At 36.1% G+C, this 16,565-nt stretch overlaps 1 protein-coding gene across 1 annotated transcript in view; it reads left to right on the plus strand.

Moving 5' to 3' along the window:
- The window catches only part of LOC148953797 (uncharacterized), an 86,305-nt gene that overhangs the window by 38,204 nt on the left and 31,536 nt on the right, over nucleotides 1-16,565 (plus strand). The window contains exon 3 of the mRNA XM_089085647.1: nucleotides 11,969-12,230. Within this exon, the coding sequence (XP_088941773.1) occupies nucleotides 11,969-12,230 (262 nt within the window). The remainder of the gene's footprint in view (nucleotides 1-11,968; nucleotides 12,231-16,565) is intronic.

Below are 16,565 nucleotides of genomic sequence, written 5' to 3' on the forward strand. Positions count from 1 at the left end.
ATTGAGAATAGGTAAAAACACGTGAAAATGAGAATACAGTCATCCATCTACCAAATTACGGTTTTGAAATTTGGTGTAGCCTACGTACTTTTTTAGATTATATACGTTGAATCAATGACGGTTCTGGCCTCTCATGTGCCCATGGCAAAATCTTGATTAGCCCCCCCCCCTGTCTCCCACAAAATTTTCAGGTCAAATTTTCATAAATATTTCATTTATTAACAGGTCAAATTTCAGGTCAAAATTATTTTCAAATTATAGATTAATTAATAATTTATTTTTAGTTATTTTTAATTTATTATTTAAATTATTTAACTATTGGTAGTTTTTATTATTATTTAATTATTCTAGTCATTGTTATTTAATTATTTTTAATTTACTCGACTAATTAATTAATAAATAATTAAATATTTTCGTTTATTAACTCCACCCTCTACTTTATTTTAATACAAATAATATTTTTAAAGTTGCGAAATGACTATAACCATTAAATTTTTTATTTGAAATTTTGCTCCTTTAAAATTTCTGCGCCCGGGGCAATTTCGCTATCATTCCGTAGCTGAGATTCAACTCCATCTATCTACAAAATTACGGTTTTGAAATTTGGTGTTAGATTAAATACGTTGAATCAATGGTGATTCTGGCCTCTTTTGCGCCCAATTAGCGCCTAAATCATGATTCCACCCCCCCCCCCCCTAAGCCGCCTCTGCATCGAATTTGGTTGAAGATTTTCGAAAAGGGACTATTTTCCTATTTTTCAAGTAAGTTTAGATCCTTCGCCAATAAGAAGTTCAGCCGTAGGCTTGTCACAAAATCGCATCTTTCACAGGGAACATGTATGAACCGTAAATAACCCTCTTGATCGTTTGCCCCTTTTTTCAAAAATCACGCAAATTTTCTCAGGCTCATAGCCTTTGATGGGTAAATTTAAACATAATTAATTTTATATATTTGAAATAGGCTAAGCATGATAAAGCCAATTTTTTATGTATTAACTGTTTTTGGAATTCCGTGTTTTAGAGATTCTGTTACTATTGGCCCGAGTTGCTCCTTACAGGCACGGACTATTTGGTATACGGTTAAGGAGTAATTTGATTGGCTTACAACTGTTGTACTTACAAGTTACCACTGACATAAATTCGCAGAAATTGGGATGGGGGCTAAATGTGATTGTCAAAATTCAAGGGTCACTTTTTTTTCAGTTTTTTCTATGAATATGAAAAAAAAACATTTTTCAACGAAAATACCAAAAAAGGATTTTTCAAAATCAAGAGGGAGGCAAAATGGAGTAATGGAAAAAATCTAACTAAAACAATTTGGAGAATTATAGGAAGTTCGTGATACTAAATAGTTTATGGCAGTGAACAATAAGTAAAGAGTAACCCCTTCAAAGTAACCAAAGTTGTGAAAAAACGGAAGTTGATTACTAATGCTTCTTTTGTCAGTACGGGATCACTGTCTACGGAGGGGGATATAAGTAGTTTTTGTCTATTTTAATATCAACCTCAAGTTAAAAAATGGTTTTTAGTAACTTCATAAAAAGGCTACGATCATTCTTTTGTTATTTTTGGATATAGCACATGATATAGCTCGGGCCTTAATATAGCTGCCTAGTTGACTTTCTTTACTAAATTCAAATTTATTTCTTTTGTTTGTATACATCTTTTTCTACCAACTCTTACATTATGTGTATCAACTTTTGTGTATGGCTTAAATGCCTTGAAATATTTTTATTATTATTAAGTTCTTGCATCGATAAAATGTATTTCTATTCTAATTCCACAGATGTTAAAGTGATTAAGTTTAAATTTACCTCTCAAATCTATTAGTAAGAGAGAATTTAAATAATGATTTGAAAGAAAAGAGCTGATTTTTCAATTTGTGGGGTATTATTTAGATATTTATATTAGATAAAATTTCAACGGGATAGGCTATTATTAAGATATTTGTCCTGTAGTGATGCTTGGGATTGATCTCCGCTTAGTAATAAGCAGTGGCGGTTCTTACCTCTTTTGCGCCTGGGACAAAGTGTTGATTAGCACCCCCTTATTTCCCACAAAATTTTCACTTATTAACATAATTATTTAATTTATCAATTTTAATTGAAAATTTCTTTTTTAATTGTTTTTAATGTGCTATCTTAATCATTAATTATAATTAATTATTTCAATTTAATCATTCTAATCATTATGATTTATATATTTATTATTTCTTAATTAATTTTAGTTTTATTAGCTAATTAAGAATTTATTAATGATTTTCATTTTATTAACTGTGCCCTTTATTGTATTTTAATAAAAATAAAATTTCAAAAGTTAAAAAATGATTATAACTGTTAGATTGTTTATTTGAAATTTTGCGCCCCTAAAATTTTTGTGCCTGGGACAAGTACTCCCCCCCCCCGCCCCTCCCTCTCCTAAAGCCGCCTCTGGTAATACGGGACCCAGAGTTGGACCTCATCTGGAACAACTAACCACAGGGCCCAGAATTCGATTCCGGTAACGAGATTATGCGACACGTCTCCGTAATACTCCAAACAAGAAGAAGAAGAAGAAATATGTTTCTTTTATATTTAGGTTTCTTTTTTCATAAACAAACAAGTTTTTCACTATTTGCAAACGCAGTACTTAAAAAACTGACATATTTGCCAGCGTTGCAGCGTAAACTACTATCCAATTCCTTCACCTCTGATACAAAGATAATAATAAAAAGAAAAGAACAAAAAGAAAAACAAATCAGTCAATCGTGCTTGTGTGTTATACGGGCCCACAAAAGAAGTCATGTTTGGTTAATGCTAATAAAAAGAAATAAAATAGGATGAATATATAATGGTTTAGAAACAAAATGTTGACTATATATTTGCACATTAGGGGGTTGGGGGTAAAGCATAGCATGTATTAAATATGTAACCTAACCTAGGTACCTTTTTTCCCACCCTAAACTCCAACAAACAACAGTTTAAATATTGTAAACGCAATGAAAACCACGCTTTGCATTCCATTTCTCTATTGCAAATACCCGTTTGGTGGGTTATAGAGTATATGGCGGTGGGCCCATATAATGCACAAGTACCCAGCCAATTAACAAACCAGACTCTTTCTACAATATTATTTCCATATCACACAAATACGACAATACGACTCTCCCAATGCTACCTCCCTGCCATATCACCATCCTTCCTCTGTATCACTCCACCACCCATCTTCCCTGCCACCTCATATCCCTACCACCCTTCCTCCTTAAATTATGAATTTCTAGAATTGGCATTTTAGCGCTTTCCCCTGAATGTATATATTATCACGCTAATAACTAGGAGTAGAAAATTGTAGTAGATTTTATGCTCTTCAGTTTCTTTTTAAATTTGTTCTGTGGAATTTGACAATCTCGAGGTGTTGCCGATTCCGCCACTAGGTGTGCATCTTTAAGCACCACTTTTCTCGCCCCGAATGGGGCTCTTGGAAACACCTCTTTGTACCCCTCATTGTAAACTTCGCAACACGAATGACATGCGTCGGCCGGTGTCCACAGAATTTGAAAGTTGGAAACCCCTCGGCTAATGTAGTCCGGGAACAGTTTTAAAGAAGTTGGTTTTTATAAAACACTTTACGCAAGAATAAATAACTCAAAGCATGTTCTTAGGAAGATGGACGCAATGTTCCGTCCCAGCGTTTACAAAATCCTTATGTTCTTAACACCATATAAAATATTCTTAGCGGAGGCATTTGATCCATAAGATTCAGTGACATTTCCTTTGCACAGGGCGGGCACTTCCGGTCCCAAAACTAACGAACTGGAACAAGTCCACCTACCGAAAAATCGGTCTTTTGTGAGTTACTTGCCTGTACTCTTGATTCCTATCATCAGAGGTATGCTTCATTTATTCATCATACCCAATTTTATACCCTCTGGTGATTACGTATGGTATAAGTCAGTCTTTTGTTCATTATACAAGTCAACATGCTATTATTGATAGTACTTGGTTGTAGTAATCAAAAGGATATATTGCATTAAAACATTTAAGGGTATTGTAACTTTTATGTGGTATACTTTACATTTGCACATACAAAAATTAGGTTCGGGGGGGGGAACAAAACCTAAATAGACGAAGTGGTACAAAGCACATCGGAAAATATGGGACAAATAATAATGATCTAGGATATTGTGAGGACGGTCCTGAACCCCTCTCTCTTGCGCTCATGTCTGACTGTATATGTCTAAATATCGAAATGCTGCAGAATTCAAGAATGCAATTACAATTTGCTGGGAGGAGGGGGGAGGGTAGACGCACCAAATCTGACCAAGGGGTATGTATAATTTTATTAGTATTTTTGTAGGGGTAGAGTATAGAATTTGGGGCATTTGCTCATAATTCTTATATTCAGGTATGTAGGGGACTAAAGTAACTAGGTGATCCTAAGGTGAACTAAGTGGTCCAGTTTTCCTCTATCTCGACTTTTTTCAAAGTCTTTGAACACTTCCTAAAGAAAAATTTTCCTACTCCCCCTCTAATATTTGTAGGCCGTTAGAGATATTAACACGACCGCGTGCATAAAATATTTCCCGAGAGGGTAAGGTTTCAGTTTTTTTTTTTTTTTTTTTTTTTTTTTTTTTTTTTTTTTTTTTGTTAAAGATGCGTCATATTTTTTTAGATACTTGTATGATATATCGACCACAGCAAGTACCCATGTTAAGAAAACAATCCTTACTTCATAATATGTAGAATAATCATAGTTAACACATTTTGCATGCAGCCTGGCTATACTTTACCCCCCTCCCCGAATGTGCAAATATATAGCCCTTTTTTTTTTTTTCAATGCATTGTAATTTGTTTTTCCCGCGTCACAGATGATTCAATTTACAGGTATACGGATTGAAACAACGGAGACGCATAGATAGGAAATACATAATTTGGACTATATATTTGCGCATCAGGGGGTTGGGGGTAAAGTCTAGCGGGACAGCATGCAAAATGTGTTAACTATGGTTATTCTGCATATTATGAAGTAAGAATTGTTTTCTTAACATGGGTACTTGGATGATATAGCTATGGTCGATATATCATACAAGTACCTTCTTAAGATACAAGAAATCGATAATTATTTTTGTCTTATCGGGGACTTTTTCCGTTGACATGTCATTGTGGGTGGCCCTTGGATATAAAAATATTCAACAAAATATTTTAAACTGTAGCCCTGATGCATAAGAATTTTACTCCTTTATGATCTCACAAAAAGTAGATCAACGAACCATATAAGAAAGGTTAAACACTTAAATCGTTCAACTTCCGTTGGTTTTTAACTTCCGATTTTTTCTACTGATGAAAGACGGGAAAATTCGCAGAATTTCGCCACAAAACTGTCTTATGGTTTTATCGTTTCGTTAAAGATCCCTTACCACCAACCGTAAAATTTGTGCATATCTTTTTTCTCTTCTCGTAATGGGTACGATTTTCTATCGTAAGAAAATGGGCATAATGTCTTTAATAGATTGTAATGTTTATTTGAACATACCCATGTTCCGGTTGTCGTAGGCCTTAAGAAAATAGGAGCATTTTCACGGTTTGGAGTTAAATGTACGGACCATATGTGTATAGGCCGTGCTGTGTGGATTGGAGATTGCAAAACCTAAGTAATAATATATTACTGATAATGGGCTACGATCCTAGGCACACACAGCCTCTATCTTAGAGAAGAGTATGGCAGTTAATTAATAACCTGACATTTTTGGTGGAGCTCAACTTTCCTTATCTCTTATGTTAACGGGTATGCGCTACAATGTAGTAATAACACACTTTAATAACAGACAAGAAAACTATAGGGCCGTTTTTTCAAAAATCAATGTGCTAAGATCTTACATCTTTTGTCATAAAAAGCTTAAAAGTGAAATCTTTTAATTAAGATCTTACATCTTTTGTCGTTTTTATACAAACGTCTTTCATCATTCTGCTCTGATCAGCGGTCTGATAACAATGATGAGTATATCATCAAAGTTCTCTCATCATCGTTCTATAAGGCAGAACAGTGTCGTTCTTCACGTTTTTTGCTAACATCAGTGAGCTGTAAGATTTTAAAACAAAGATGAGTTAAAAAACGATAATCTTTGCAGAAAGATGCAAGATCTTAGATGTAAGATCTTAGTGCTAAAAAACGGTCCTTATGTGTAGACATGTCCGCACTAGGGGACAGGGGGTCCGGATGTCTACCTGAAATATGACATTTTTTGGATATTGCATCAAAAGCGTCTATCAGATGCAAAATTGATTCACTTTTTATACTTTTAAATTTTAATGCTGAGGTATTTTAATGGCTCTTAACTTTTTACATTCCCAGGGATATTTTCTAAAAAGAAGGACCGCTAATGAAGAATTATAATAAAGACTATCCTATACTGAATAAAATTTTTTGAAGCTCGATATGATCCAGTTAGTGCTAAAATGTACTGCACATTGTCTATACTTACTACTACTACTAACAACTCACCGAAACACCAAGCCGCCTGAGCCCAATACAGCTACGCACGTCCCACCTCAATCCAATCTATTCAAAGTCTCCCTCTTTACACCCTCCCATGAAGTTCCAGTTTCCCTTATATCCTTCCTGACGACATCCTCTCACCCCAACCAAGGACGACTTGTTTTTCGTTTAGTCCTAGACGGTTGGTCGAAAAGGACGAAGTTTAGCAATCTGTCATCCTTCATCTGTAGAACGTTTCCTAGCCATCTTATCCTTTCTCTCATTATAGCCCTAGAAAACGGGATTGAATCACACCTTTCGTACAGCCTATTGTTTGAAATACGGTTAGTCAGTCGGGTACCCAAAACAATCCGAAGGCAATTTCTCTGGAAAACATCAAGCGAGTCTTCCTCCCTTTTTTTGAGCGCCCATACTTCAGAACCATATTTGACCACTGTGTCTCTACTTAACGCATAAGTAAACACGAATAAAAATCCCGTGATTGTCCCCACTCAAGTGTTGCTACGCAAAAACGAAGAGGCGTCCATTTGGGGGTGGGGCAAAGCTCATTTGGCCCTCCGCCAGGAAAAAAGATATCTTGGGTACATGCACCAGTACTTCTCTGTAGTTATGGGAAATACGGATGTTCCGAAAGAGCAGATAATTATCAGGGGGCGAATGTGGTCCATACGTCTCGTTCGCTATCCTCCCGGTCACGTTATTTTTGATCAGTGTGCTTGCGCCCTCTGGAGGTCTTAGGAACTGTACCAACCGTCCCAACATTGGAACCAACGGTCCCGTGAAATTTTGATTTTCTTTCTTTAAATAAACATTCTTTTTCTCGCCTTTCTCTTTAGGTTCTTTAGAGTTGTCGATAGAATGTCAGGATCTAGATAGAATGAAAGCTTGGCTTTTCATAGGTATTCTAAAATTTTGACTATAAATTTAGCCATTTCTCTGGTATTAACTACCAGGGATTAACAGGCATATTCATATGTAAGGTGAATAAACATACTTTACCTACCTCTCTGCCCAATTTTCTTTAAAGTTTTCAGATAATCAGTAGGATGTGAGGATTGAAATAGATTGAAATATACATATAGGCTGTTAATTTTGACTGTAAGTTAAGCTTGTTTGACTTTAAGATCTTCTAAGTTTATTACCCGTAAAAAATACAATTATGGCTATATTATGCGTTTAACATATGACCCAACAATAAAGCTTTAACTTATTGGTCTTTCACATTGTGAGCGAAACATAGGTAATTTCATATGATATATTTTGATGATAATATTTATCGTTATGTTCATCTCCCCTGTTTTAAGATATCTCCTAAACCCTTCATGTGGATATAATTAGTTATTTAAGAATGCGACTTGTCTCTTTTTGCTTGCTACTGTGGCTTTAAGACAGCACAGGTGTTGGTGTCGGGTAGTATTTTTTCCCCTTTTAAAATTCCTAAATGGCTCGTAATTTAATTATTGCTATCGGGCATAGCCATCTAAGGCATACAGAAAAAAACAATTTGAGTGGTTATACGTTTTGATAAATGCTTTTAGATGGCAGTTAATTATTACAGTAGCTTCACGGTTTCTCACTTTAATGGATACTGAGTTTCTAAGGTCTATTAAAAAAAAAGCTTCTGAATGTGAATACGCATCTAGTGTTCGTATTATAAATCATGCTATCAGTGTATTTTCCCCTTATTAGTTCCGTGGTGTAATAATACCGAATTGAGTATCAATTTTGGACATTAAATACGTAGTTTTTTTTTTTTAACCATTAAACTTACACTTAAATCCACTTGAACAAATAGCTAATCAGACCTATAACCGAACGTGTAAAGTGGGAATTTTTTGTACCGAATGAATAATACTAAATAATCAAAACCTGCATTGGATGTGTTTTTTTCTCGGCTGTTCATTAATCAGTTTGGCAAGTGAATTGCTCAATTTCAATAACAGAAATGGAGAAATCGCGAGTACTTGTGTACCAGAGCTTAGATTTTCGCTTTGGGAACATCCTCCTTTAATCCCCCTTTTTTTGCGTCCGGGGCTACTCAACTAGGGACCACTGCCAAATTCGGGCAGAGAGAAACCGAAGTGAAGGCCCTTAAAATTTTATTTGGTAATAGGTTAGGATATAACCAGCGGAATGAGTTTTTTTTTTTTACAATGAACCTCGGGGAAATCAGGGCAAAGGTCGGTCAAAAATAATAGAAAGAGACCGTACAGTTTTGATAATTATCCTTATTCGTTCTAAAATGTTAGGACGTAACTAGTAGGATTTATTTTAACAATGAACCCCCGTGAAATTATGAAAAAGGTTGGCGAAAAAAAAAAAAAATAAATGAACAATGCAACTTTGTGAATATCCCTTGTTCGTTAGCCAATTGGTTAGGGCAAAACCAGTAATATTTATTCTTAACGACAATTTTGAAAAAATGAGGATGGAGGTTAGCAAAAAAAGACCTTTACAATTTTTAATTTCCCTTACTCTTTAGATAATAGCTTAGTACACGACCAGTGGGATTTATTTTTAACATCAAATCTTGGCAAAATCAGGACAGAGGTTGGCCAAAAATAAAAAAAAGTGGTCATTACTATCTTTGAATTTCCATTAGTCGTTAGGGGGATAACCTGCAAGATTTATATTCGACGAGGGGCCACGGTAGAACTGGGACAGAGGTTGAAAAAGAAAATGAAAATCATACTTTGAGTTTTCCTCACTCGTTCGATAACAAGTTGAAGCTTAACCCAAAAGTTACGCTCACGGGTGTTCCCATACCTCTTGGTTCAGTATGAAAAAATATGAAGTTTCAAAGCTGTATGTTTGTGGGAAAGTTTATCCGTAGGACTTCGGGAGGGGTAAAATGGATTTTTCAAAATCTAGGGGGGGGAGTAGTTTGTTCGATTTCATCGGTGAAAATACCACTTAGCTTTTTTCAAAAAAAAATATTTCTTTTTAAATTTATGGGGGAACCTAGACGAGCTAAAACATATAAGGGACAAATTTCCCCCTCATACTCTCCTCCTCCCCTGATTAGCGTAACTTGTATGTATTTACCAAACCATTTACACTTACAAAGAAATCTAATCCGGAAGCCACTCTTTTCAAAGATGTTTCGAGATGAGATCTTTCAAAGATGTAAATTACTTTTAATTGATGACTGAAATCAATCGAATTTTGGTTAATTTAACTATTTTTTTTTGTAGCCTTGTTTCTTGTTATTCTGTTTGTAACCCACTTGTATTTTATTTGTAGACTTCTTTTTGTTTGGGGGGTTTTATGCGATTAAGTTTTTTTTTTGGTTCTTGTTCTTGTTAATCAGGGACTGCCTTCGGTTTTTCGATCATGATGTAGATGGCCTAACCCTTGGAAGGGTGTGGAGTTTTTTTCGGGGGGGGGGGGCAGGAGTGCAGTTTAAGGCACCCTTCCTTTTTATCGAAGGCGTGGGTCATTAAAACCAGCTTAGATTATGTTGGTTTCTAGCTGTTGTCCCCAGAGTGACCAGATGGCGCGCATTTGTGTCCCATTTGGCAACTGGCAGCACTGGTTGTCCCTTGGTATTAGCCGATTGGGCAGTCATGTAAGAACGAACTCTCGTTCAAGTAAATCGGTGCCCAAATTGAGATCAGTATCTAGATATTCTTACTTTATTGTGTGTTAGAAAAAAAAATCGTTATAAGAGCTATCCTTGAGGGATAAATAGCTTTGATTGTCCCTGTTTGCTGGTATATTGACCAACTATTTCTTTTCCACCTGAAATATAGTTTGTGGCCACGTTAGAAAACTGGTTTTCACAGTTGGTTCGTAACTTTTCTTCGGATGAAAACATAACCTCGTTAAAAATTTAAAATTGTAATATCTTTGAAAAGGTTTCAGCGTTTAGCCTATTCAGTGTCTTTGTTTTTAAAATCTTGTTTGTCTTGTTGAATATGCCAGAATCATTGCGTCATAAGTTATTTCTAGCATACGAAATTATTCCTAGCCTTCGGAGACTCCCACGAGGTTTCCTATAGCAATTAAGCCAAAAAAACACTGTTAGATTATAAGCGATTGTTTTTTTTTCTCAAGTTTGGGAGTAAACTTGTGAGATCGCCACTTGTGTTCCAAATAATTACGGAGGTATAGACTTGTTTCTTCTGTGGGCCAACCGTTATAAAGCACGTATTTTCACGTAATACACGAATCTCACTAAAACGACATTCTATAAAATCATCTGGATAGATATGACTGGGAATACTTAAATCCTTCATAATGACATCATTGACTTTTAGTTCTACCTTTTTATGTTTAACCCAATAGTGACGAGAAAGTTTAGTTTTAGTTAAAGAAAAGCCGCTTTTTGAATGTATATATTTTATAAAGTAATGATGAAAGTTTTGTGTTATTATTAAAAAGAAGGAGGGTTAATGAGGAGTAAAGTTCATGGCGAGGCTGCTCTGGCGAGATAGACAAATAAGTGTATTTATCGAATTTATCGGATTATATGTAAAATTTATTAGTTCTATAAAGAGGCATAGGGAGGTTTTCCGCACCCGGGGGCAATTTGAATTTTTGCTCCTTTTCCCTACAACGTAAGTAGGCCTATCTTTCATGAAATATTTGGTGCTTCTATCTAATGACCCCCGACAGATAGTGCAACCCCCTCCCACTGGATATGACCCTATTTATAACCCTATTCAGACCGTGTGTACTGTAAGACCAATCGTTGCAGAGTGCATTTCACATACTTGATGAAACCGTGTTAAAAAACGAATTTTTTGACGTGATTATTTGATCAGGTGGAGGATTTTCCCAAAAAGTGTTTTTTTTGTCTGGTAGTGAATTAAACATGTATGTAAACTTGCCTGGACACAGGGTGGTTAGTTGGCATCTATCATAAGTTAGACACGAAGGATTTTCCCCACTTCCCATAGGTTAAAATTGTTTTTGATATTTTTTCGATTTCAGGCCCCCCCCCCTCCTGTCTTCCGCTGAACTTTTGATTATAATTACTCGTGTATATAGTTTTATGCATGGCATCGACCAGGAGGGGTGAGGGTAGAGGGAACCCCCTTACCCCCAAGATAGGTTAGAAGGACCACTCCTGAACTTCAAGGATCCTAGGCCAAAAACTGCGATTTCGGGGATTTAAGACACAATCGTAGCAATTATGTTGATATCCTTCGCCCCCTGTTAATACCCCTATCCCAAATTTTTTAATTAGGATGGGAGATACTTTGAAGTAGTTTAAACATGCCCTTCTGGGGATTGCCTTTGCAATTACTTTTAACAATAATGGTGGGTAGTAAAAATAGTGGCACGCATATGTCCATACCTGCATAACAGGGGGTATAGAAGGGATTGCCCAATGAGATTGGTCTAATAGGACTCCCCTCTGTATTGATTTAAGAATAGTGGCTAAAAAAGGAATATTTCTTATTTCGACCCTCCTACCCCCCCCCCCCAGGGGACGGACTTTTGTACACCAATTTCTGTGTCTTCAATTAATTTATTACTTTTATTTTCAGGGGGCCCTGGCTCGTTAGATTCAAATGTGACTTTATGGCAATTTTTGCTCGAGCTGCTATTGAGTTCACAACATGAGCATATTATCACCTGGACTTCAAACGATGGTGAATTCAAGTTAATCAACGCCGAAGAAGTGGCACGGCTTTGGGGACTTAGAAAAAATAAAACTAACATGAACTATGATAAACTCAGTCGAGCTTTACGATATTATTATGATAAAAATATTATCAAGAAGGTGCTAGGGCAGAAGTTTGTTTATCGGTAAGTAGGAAAAAGGCTACTATGTATTTTGGGTACTGTTCTATTAGCCGGGCTCTTTTATATAGTGCTAGTTTGGTTAATGCTAATGAAATAAAATAAAATAGGATGAATATATAATAGTTTAGAAACAAATTTGGGCTATATATTTGCACATTAGGGGTAGGGGTGGGGGGTGGGGGTGAGTAAAGCATAGCATATATTAAATACGTAACTTAACCTCACCTAGGTACCTTTTCCCCAATTTAAATACAGTTATTGCGTTTGTTTATATCCCAGAAGGCATTGTAAACCTGTTTTCATCACGCATCTCGATCTATTTCGCGACTGGTATGCATTGCCGTATTCAAAAGAGTCCGGTTAATAGAACAGTACCGCATTTTGTATTTCTTGGATTTAGAATATATCTCTTGACCAGATTCTTCAAAAATCTTGTCAAAACTAATATAAGCCTGCATAATTCAAGCATCCACTGAAATTTGGCAAATTGCCCCCCCCCCAGATTGTGACGAAATTACGCCACTACCTCTTTACACCTTAAAAAAACTGGTGAACCTCCTGGTATCATGGTTGCCCTATTAGGGTAACCTAGTAAAGAACGAACTCTCTAGCCCATATTAACCGATACTAAAAAAAATATAAGGATCGATCTGGTGCGTAAAAATGTAATATTTCTTATATGTGTGTGTATGGGGGGATTGGGGGGGATTCTGAAATGACGTAAGCGCGATATTCTTTCCACTTTTTTTTCTTGCACGCTTTGTCTTTATGACGCTGAAAACATTAATTACTTGTAGAACTGCCATTTTGAGTAGTATATTATAGGTAAAATGCATAAATTAAACTATAGTAATGGATGGTATTGCGTGAACTGCAGGATCTTTTCAAGGATAGTGTAATGGATAATGGTAAAATAAAATTAATTATTTTCGGATCTTGACAGCCGTGCAAAGACCTGGATGATAATGGTAGTGATTAATTAGGAACCTAGGCTTTCATTTTTCTTTTGATCCTAATGGTATCTGAACCTTTGTTGATTCACTACGTAAGATGTGTAAAGCCTATGTTATACCCTATTTAATGTGAATAAAAATTAGTAATGCCAGTGAAATATTTAAAAAGAAAATGTATTTGAAAGTTTTTTATTATTATTTATGTTAAAACAGCCAGCCAATTTAATAGGAGCAAAAAAAAGAATCCAGGCCCAAGAGATTACAGGCCAAGGTGCCTTTAGGAGATTAGTATAGTGTTGTTGTTGAATATGCATTTCATTTTGAATAAATTTCATCTTAAGATCAAGGTTTTTTTTGGTGGAGTAGGGGGGGGGGGCTAAAATTTTCAAGGATTTTTAGCGATTCTGTATTATGCAAAGTTTCTATTACTGCCGTAGGCTATACTTCTCGTTCTTCCCTGTTCGTGCTGGCGCTGGGGTAATATTTGTGCACCCTCTGGGGGATTTACTAGCATGGAGTAAATTTCAGAGAATTCATATCTGCAAAATTGTTGGTTAATGGAGGGGGTGCCCACTTTCGGCCACCTGGTGTATGTCCCAGAACGCGGTTCCGCCAAGTTTGGCACCATTTCAGCCACACCTGGCACCCTTTCGCCACGCTTGACGCCACGGTATATATGATTCCTGGAAGTGCGCGCCCATTGAGTCTTAGATTTAAATGTGTACTATTAAATTATTATTCAAACCCTGCGAGAGTGTCATTGGATAGCTTAAAATCGACCTTCAGGCTTTATATTTTCCCACGCCATTTAGTAAGTATGCGTAAATATACTGGAATGTTTAAAAAGTAAGCCGACTCTTTGTCAGAAAAACAAAATTAAAAAAATATATAGCATGTGAAATTTGGGGATGAGTATCTTTTTTTTTCTTTTTTTCTTTTTGTCCAGCTGTAAAACCAAACAAAGGAAATGATTCTGTGACCCTTCTGTGACATTTGTGGCTTGTATACCTTCCTGTGTGTGTACCCGGATTATATTTCGCTTTTAATGTTTGTCTTTCTTTAGTAGCTCAGCTCTGACTTAAAAGCGAAGAAAAATATCTCTTGTGGTTTCATTTCCCATTCTAAGAGGATGGGGGGTTGCACAGGATCTCCACCTCATTTAATTATTTTGCAAATTATTCATATCTTGCCAGCAAAATTTACCACTCATGAACATTGGGTGTTCCTTTCTAAATATTTGCCCTGAGGCCCAAATAATAATGGCCTAAACATTTTCTCGCATTTTCTAACGTATCTCATTTATATTTTCCTGGGACTCTATTCTCCAGGCTGTTTTTTAGGGAGATCCCGTCTCTCTTTACATAAGTATATTAATTTAAATTAGAAATCAGGTTGTATTATTCTTAAATTATTTTTTCCCCACCTCGCTTCAAACGCATCGAAATCGGTAAATTACATGAAAAAAATGTCGAAATTTGAGGGCAGCGGCATGGGCTAGAAGCAGAGCCCTTACTAGGGTTGGTGGTGCCCAACGAAAAATTAATTACAGCGCCTGCCTCCTGACTCAAAAAAAAGAATTTTTTGAAAGGCAAGGAAAGGCAAGTGTAAAATGAAATTTTTACACTTTAATTCAAAACTGTAATAAAAAAAAAAAAATTTGTTTTCACAGTCAAACAATTCGTAATAATAAACCGTAAGTAAGGAGGACTCAGCTCAATAGTAACCGAAAATCTAAAAAAAGAATTTGTAAATTACAGTAAAGACTGAAAAGAAGTCATATATGCTCAAAAGGGGGCCAAATATTCTTCATTTGTGGGATGAACATTATGATGTCTCCGAAAATTCTTTTAGCTTTGTCACTAACTCCCCCGAGATGCTTTCTCACGCTTTATCAAACAGTGCGTGGTAACGAAAAACGAAACCCCCTAAAAGTGATAGACTCTTAATGAAAATCAAATAATCAGATTCAGCACATCAGAAAACCCTACTGTAGAGGTTTCAAGCTTATATCTGCAAAAATGTAGAATTTTGTATTTTTTTGCCAGAAAAAAGATCATGGATGCATGTTCATTTGTTGTTGTTTTTTCCAGGTTTAATCGTATCAACTCAATAGCCCTACAATTTCGTGAGAGGGCTTATTCGAACGGAAATTAAAAGTTCTGGTGTCCTTTTTAAATTACCAAAAAATTGGAGGGCAACTAGGCCCCCTCCCACGCTCATTTTTTTCCCGATGTCACCCAACAAAATTTCAGCATAGTCGAAAATCTAAAAAATATGTCTTTGAGGGTGACTTCATCCCCCACAGTTCCCAGGGGAAGGGCTGCATCTTAGGAACTTCGCCCATTTTTTACATACAGTATTGGTTATTGGGAAGTATACATACGTTTTCAGGAGGGATTTTTATGGTGGGGGGAGGGGGATTACGTGGGAAGATCTGTCCATGGAGGGTGTTTTCATGGGGGAAGGGACATTTCTATGAATGGGGCGCCGGATTTCTCAGCATGATTTAAAAAACGATCAGAAATTAAATAAAAAACGAGTTTTTTTAACTGAAAGTAAGGAGCAACATTGAAACTTAAAACGAACAGAAATTATTACATATATGAGGGGGGTTCGCCCCCTAGTCAATACCTCGCTCTTTACGCTAAAGTTTTTTTTAGTACTATCAAAAGAGCTATCTATTCTAATTAAATGGCCTTTGTGATTTAGGGGTTTGTGAGTCGAACAAAATTTGAACTTTAGCGTAAAGAGCAGGGTATTGACTAGGGGGTGAACCACCTCATATAGGCTACGTAATAATTTCTGTTCGTTTTAAGTTTTAATGTTGCTCCTTACTTTCAGTTGAAAATTGTTTTTTTTATTTAATTTTCCGTACACTAGACATACCAAGATACTTTGCTAAAAGTTTTTTTAATTTTGACTTTTGATTTTAAAATTTTTTGATTTCGTGAAAAAAAAATAGTGTGCAACCCCTCGCGGAATTTACATCTATTAAAACCCTGTCCGACTCATAAAGTCTTCAGAATGATCAGACTTAGACTTCTTAAAGGCATATAAATTTTAAAAGGGTCTTTTATTCCCCCTTATTTTCCAAGTTTACCAGATGGGAAACAGGTGCCTTAAAGTTGTTGGGGTACAGGTTGTTTTTCCATGTGTTGAACACTCCTGGATTTTACACTATTAGAACTAGTTTGATGAATGAATGTCTTAGAATAGAAATCAATTGAGGGGCTATATGCTCCGTCGCTTTGTGTTTATTAGGCCCGGGGTGAGGGGAGGGGAGACTTGGGCATGGAATCGACCATACTTTTGCAGGGATACGAGCTGGAATAGAAGTATTAGAGACTTTATCCGAGTTGGCCCAATATGACAAACAAAACTGGTC

The sequence above is a fragment of the Artemia sp. Qi Xiang Cuo genome, chromosome 3 (genome assembly GCF_049724085.1).
Source record: "Artemia sp. Qi Xiang Cuo chromosome 3, ASM4972408v1, whole genome shotgun sequence".
Classification (NCBI taxonomy): domain Eukaryota; kingdom Metazoa; phylum Arthropoda; class Branchiopoda; order Anostraca; family Artemiidae; genus Artemia; species Artemia sp. Qi Xiang Cuo.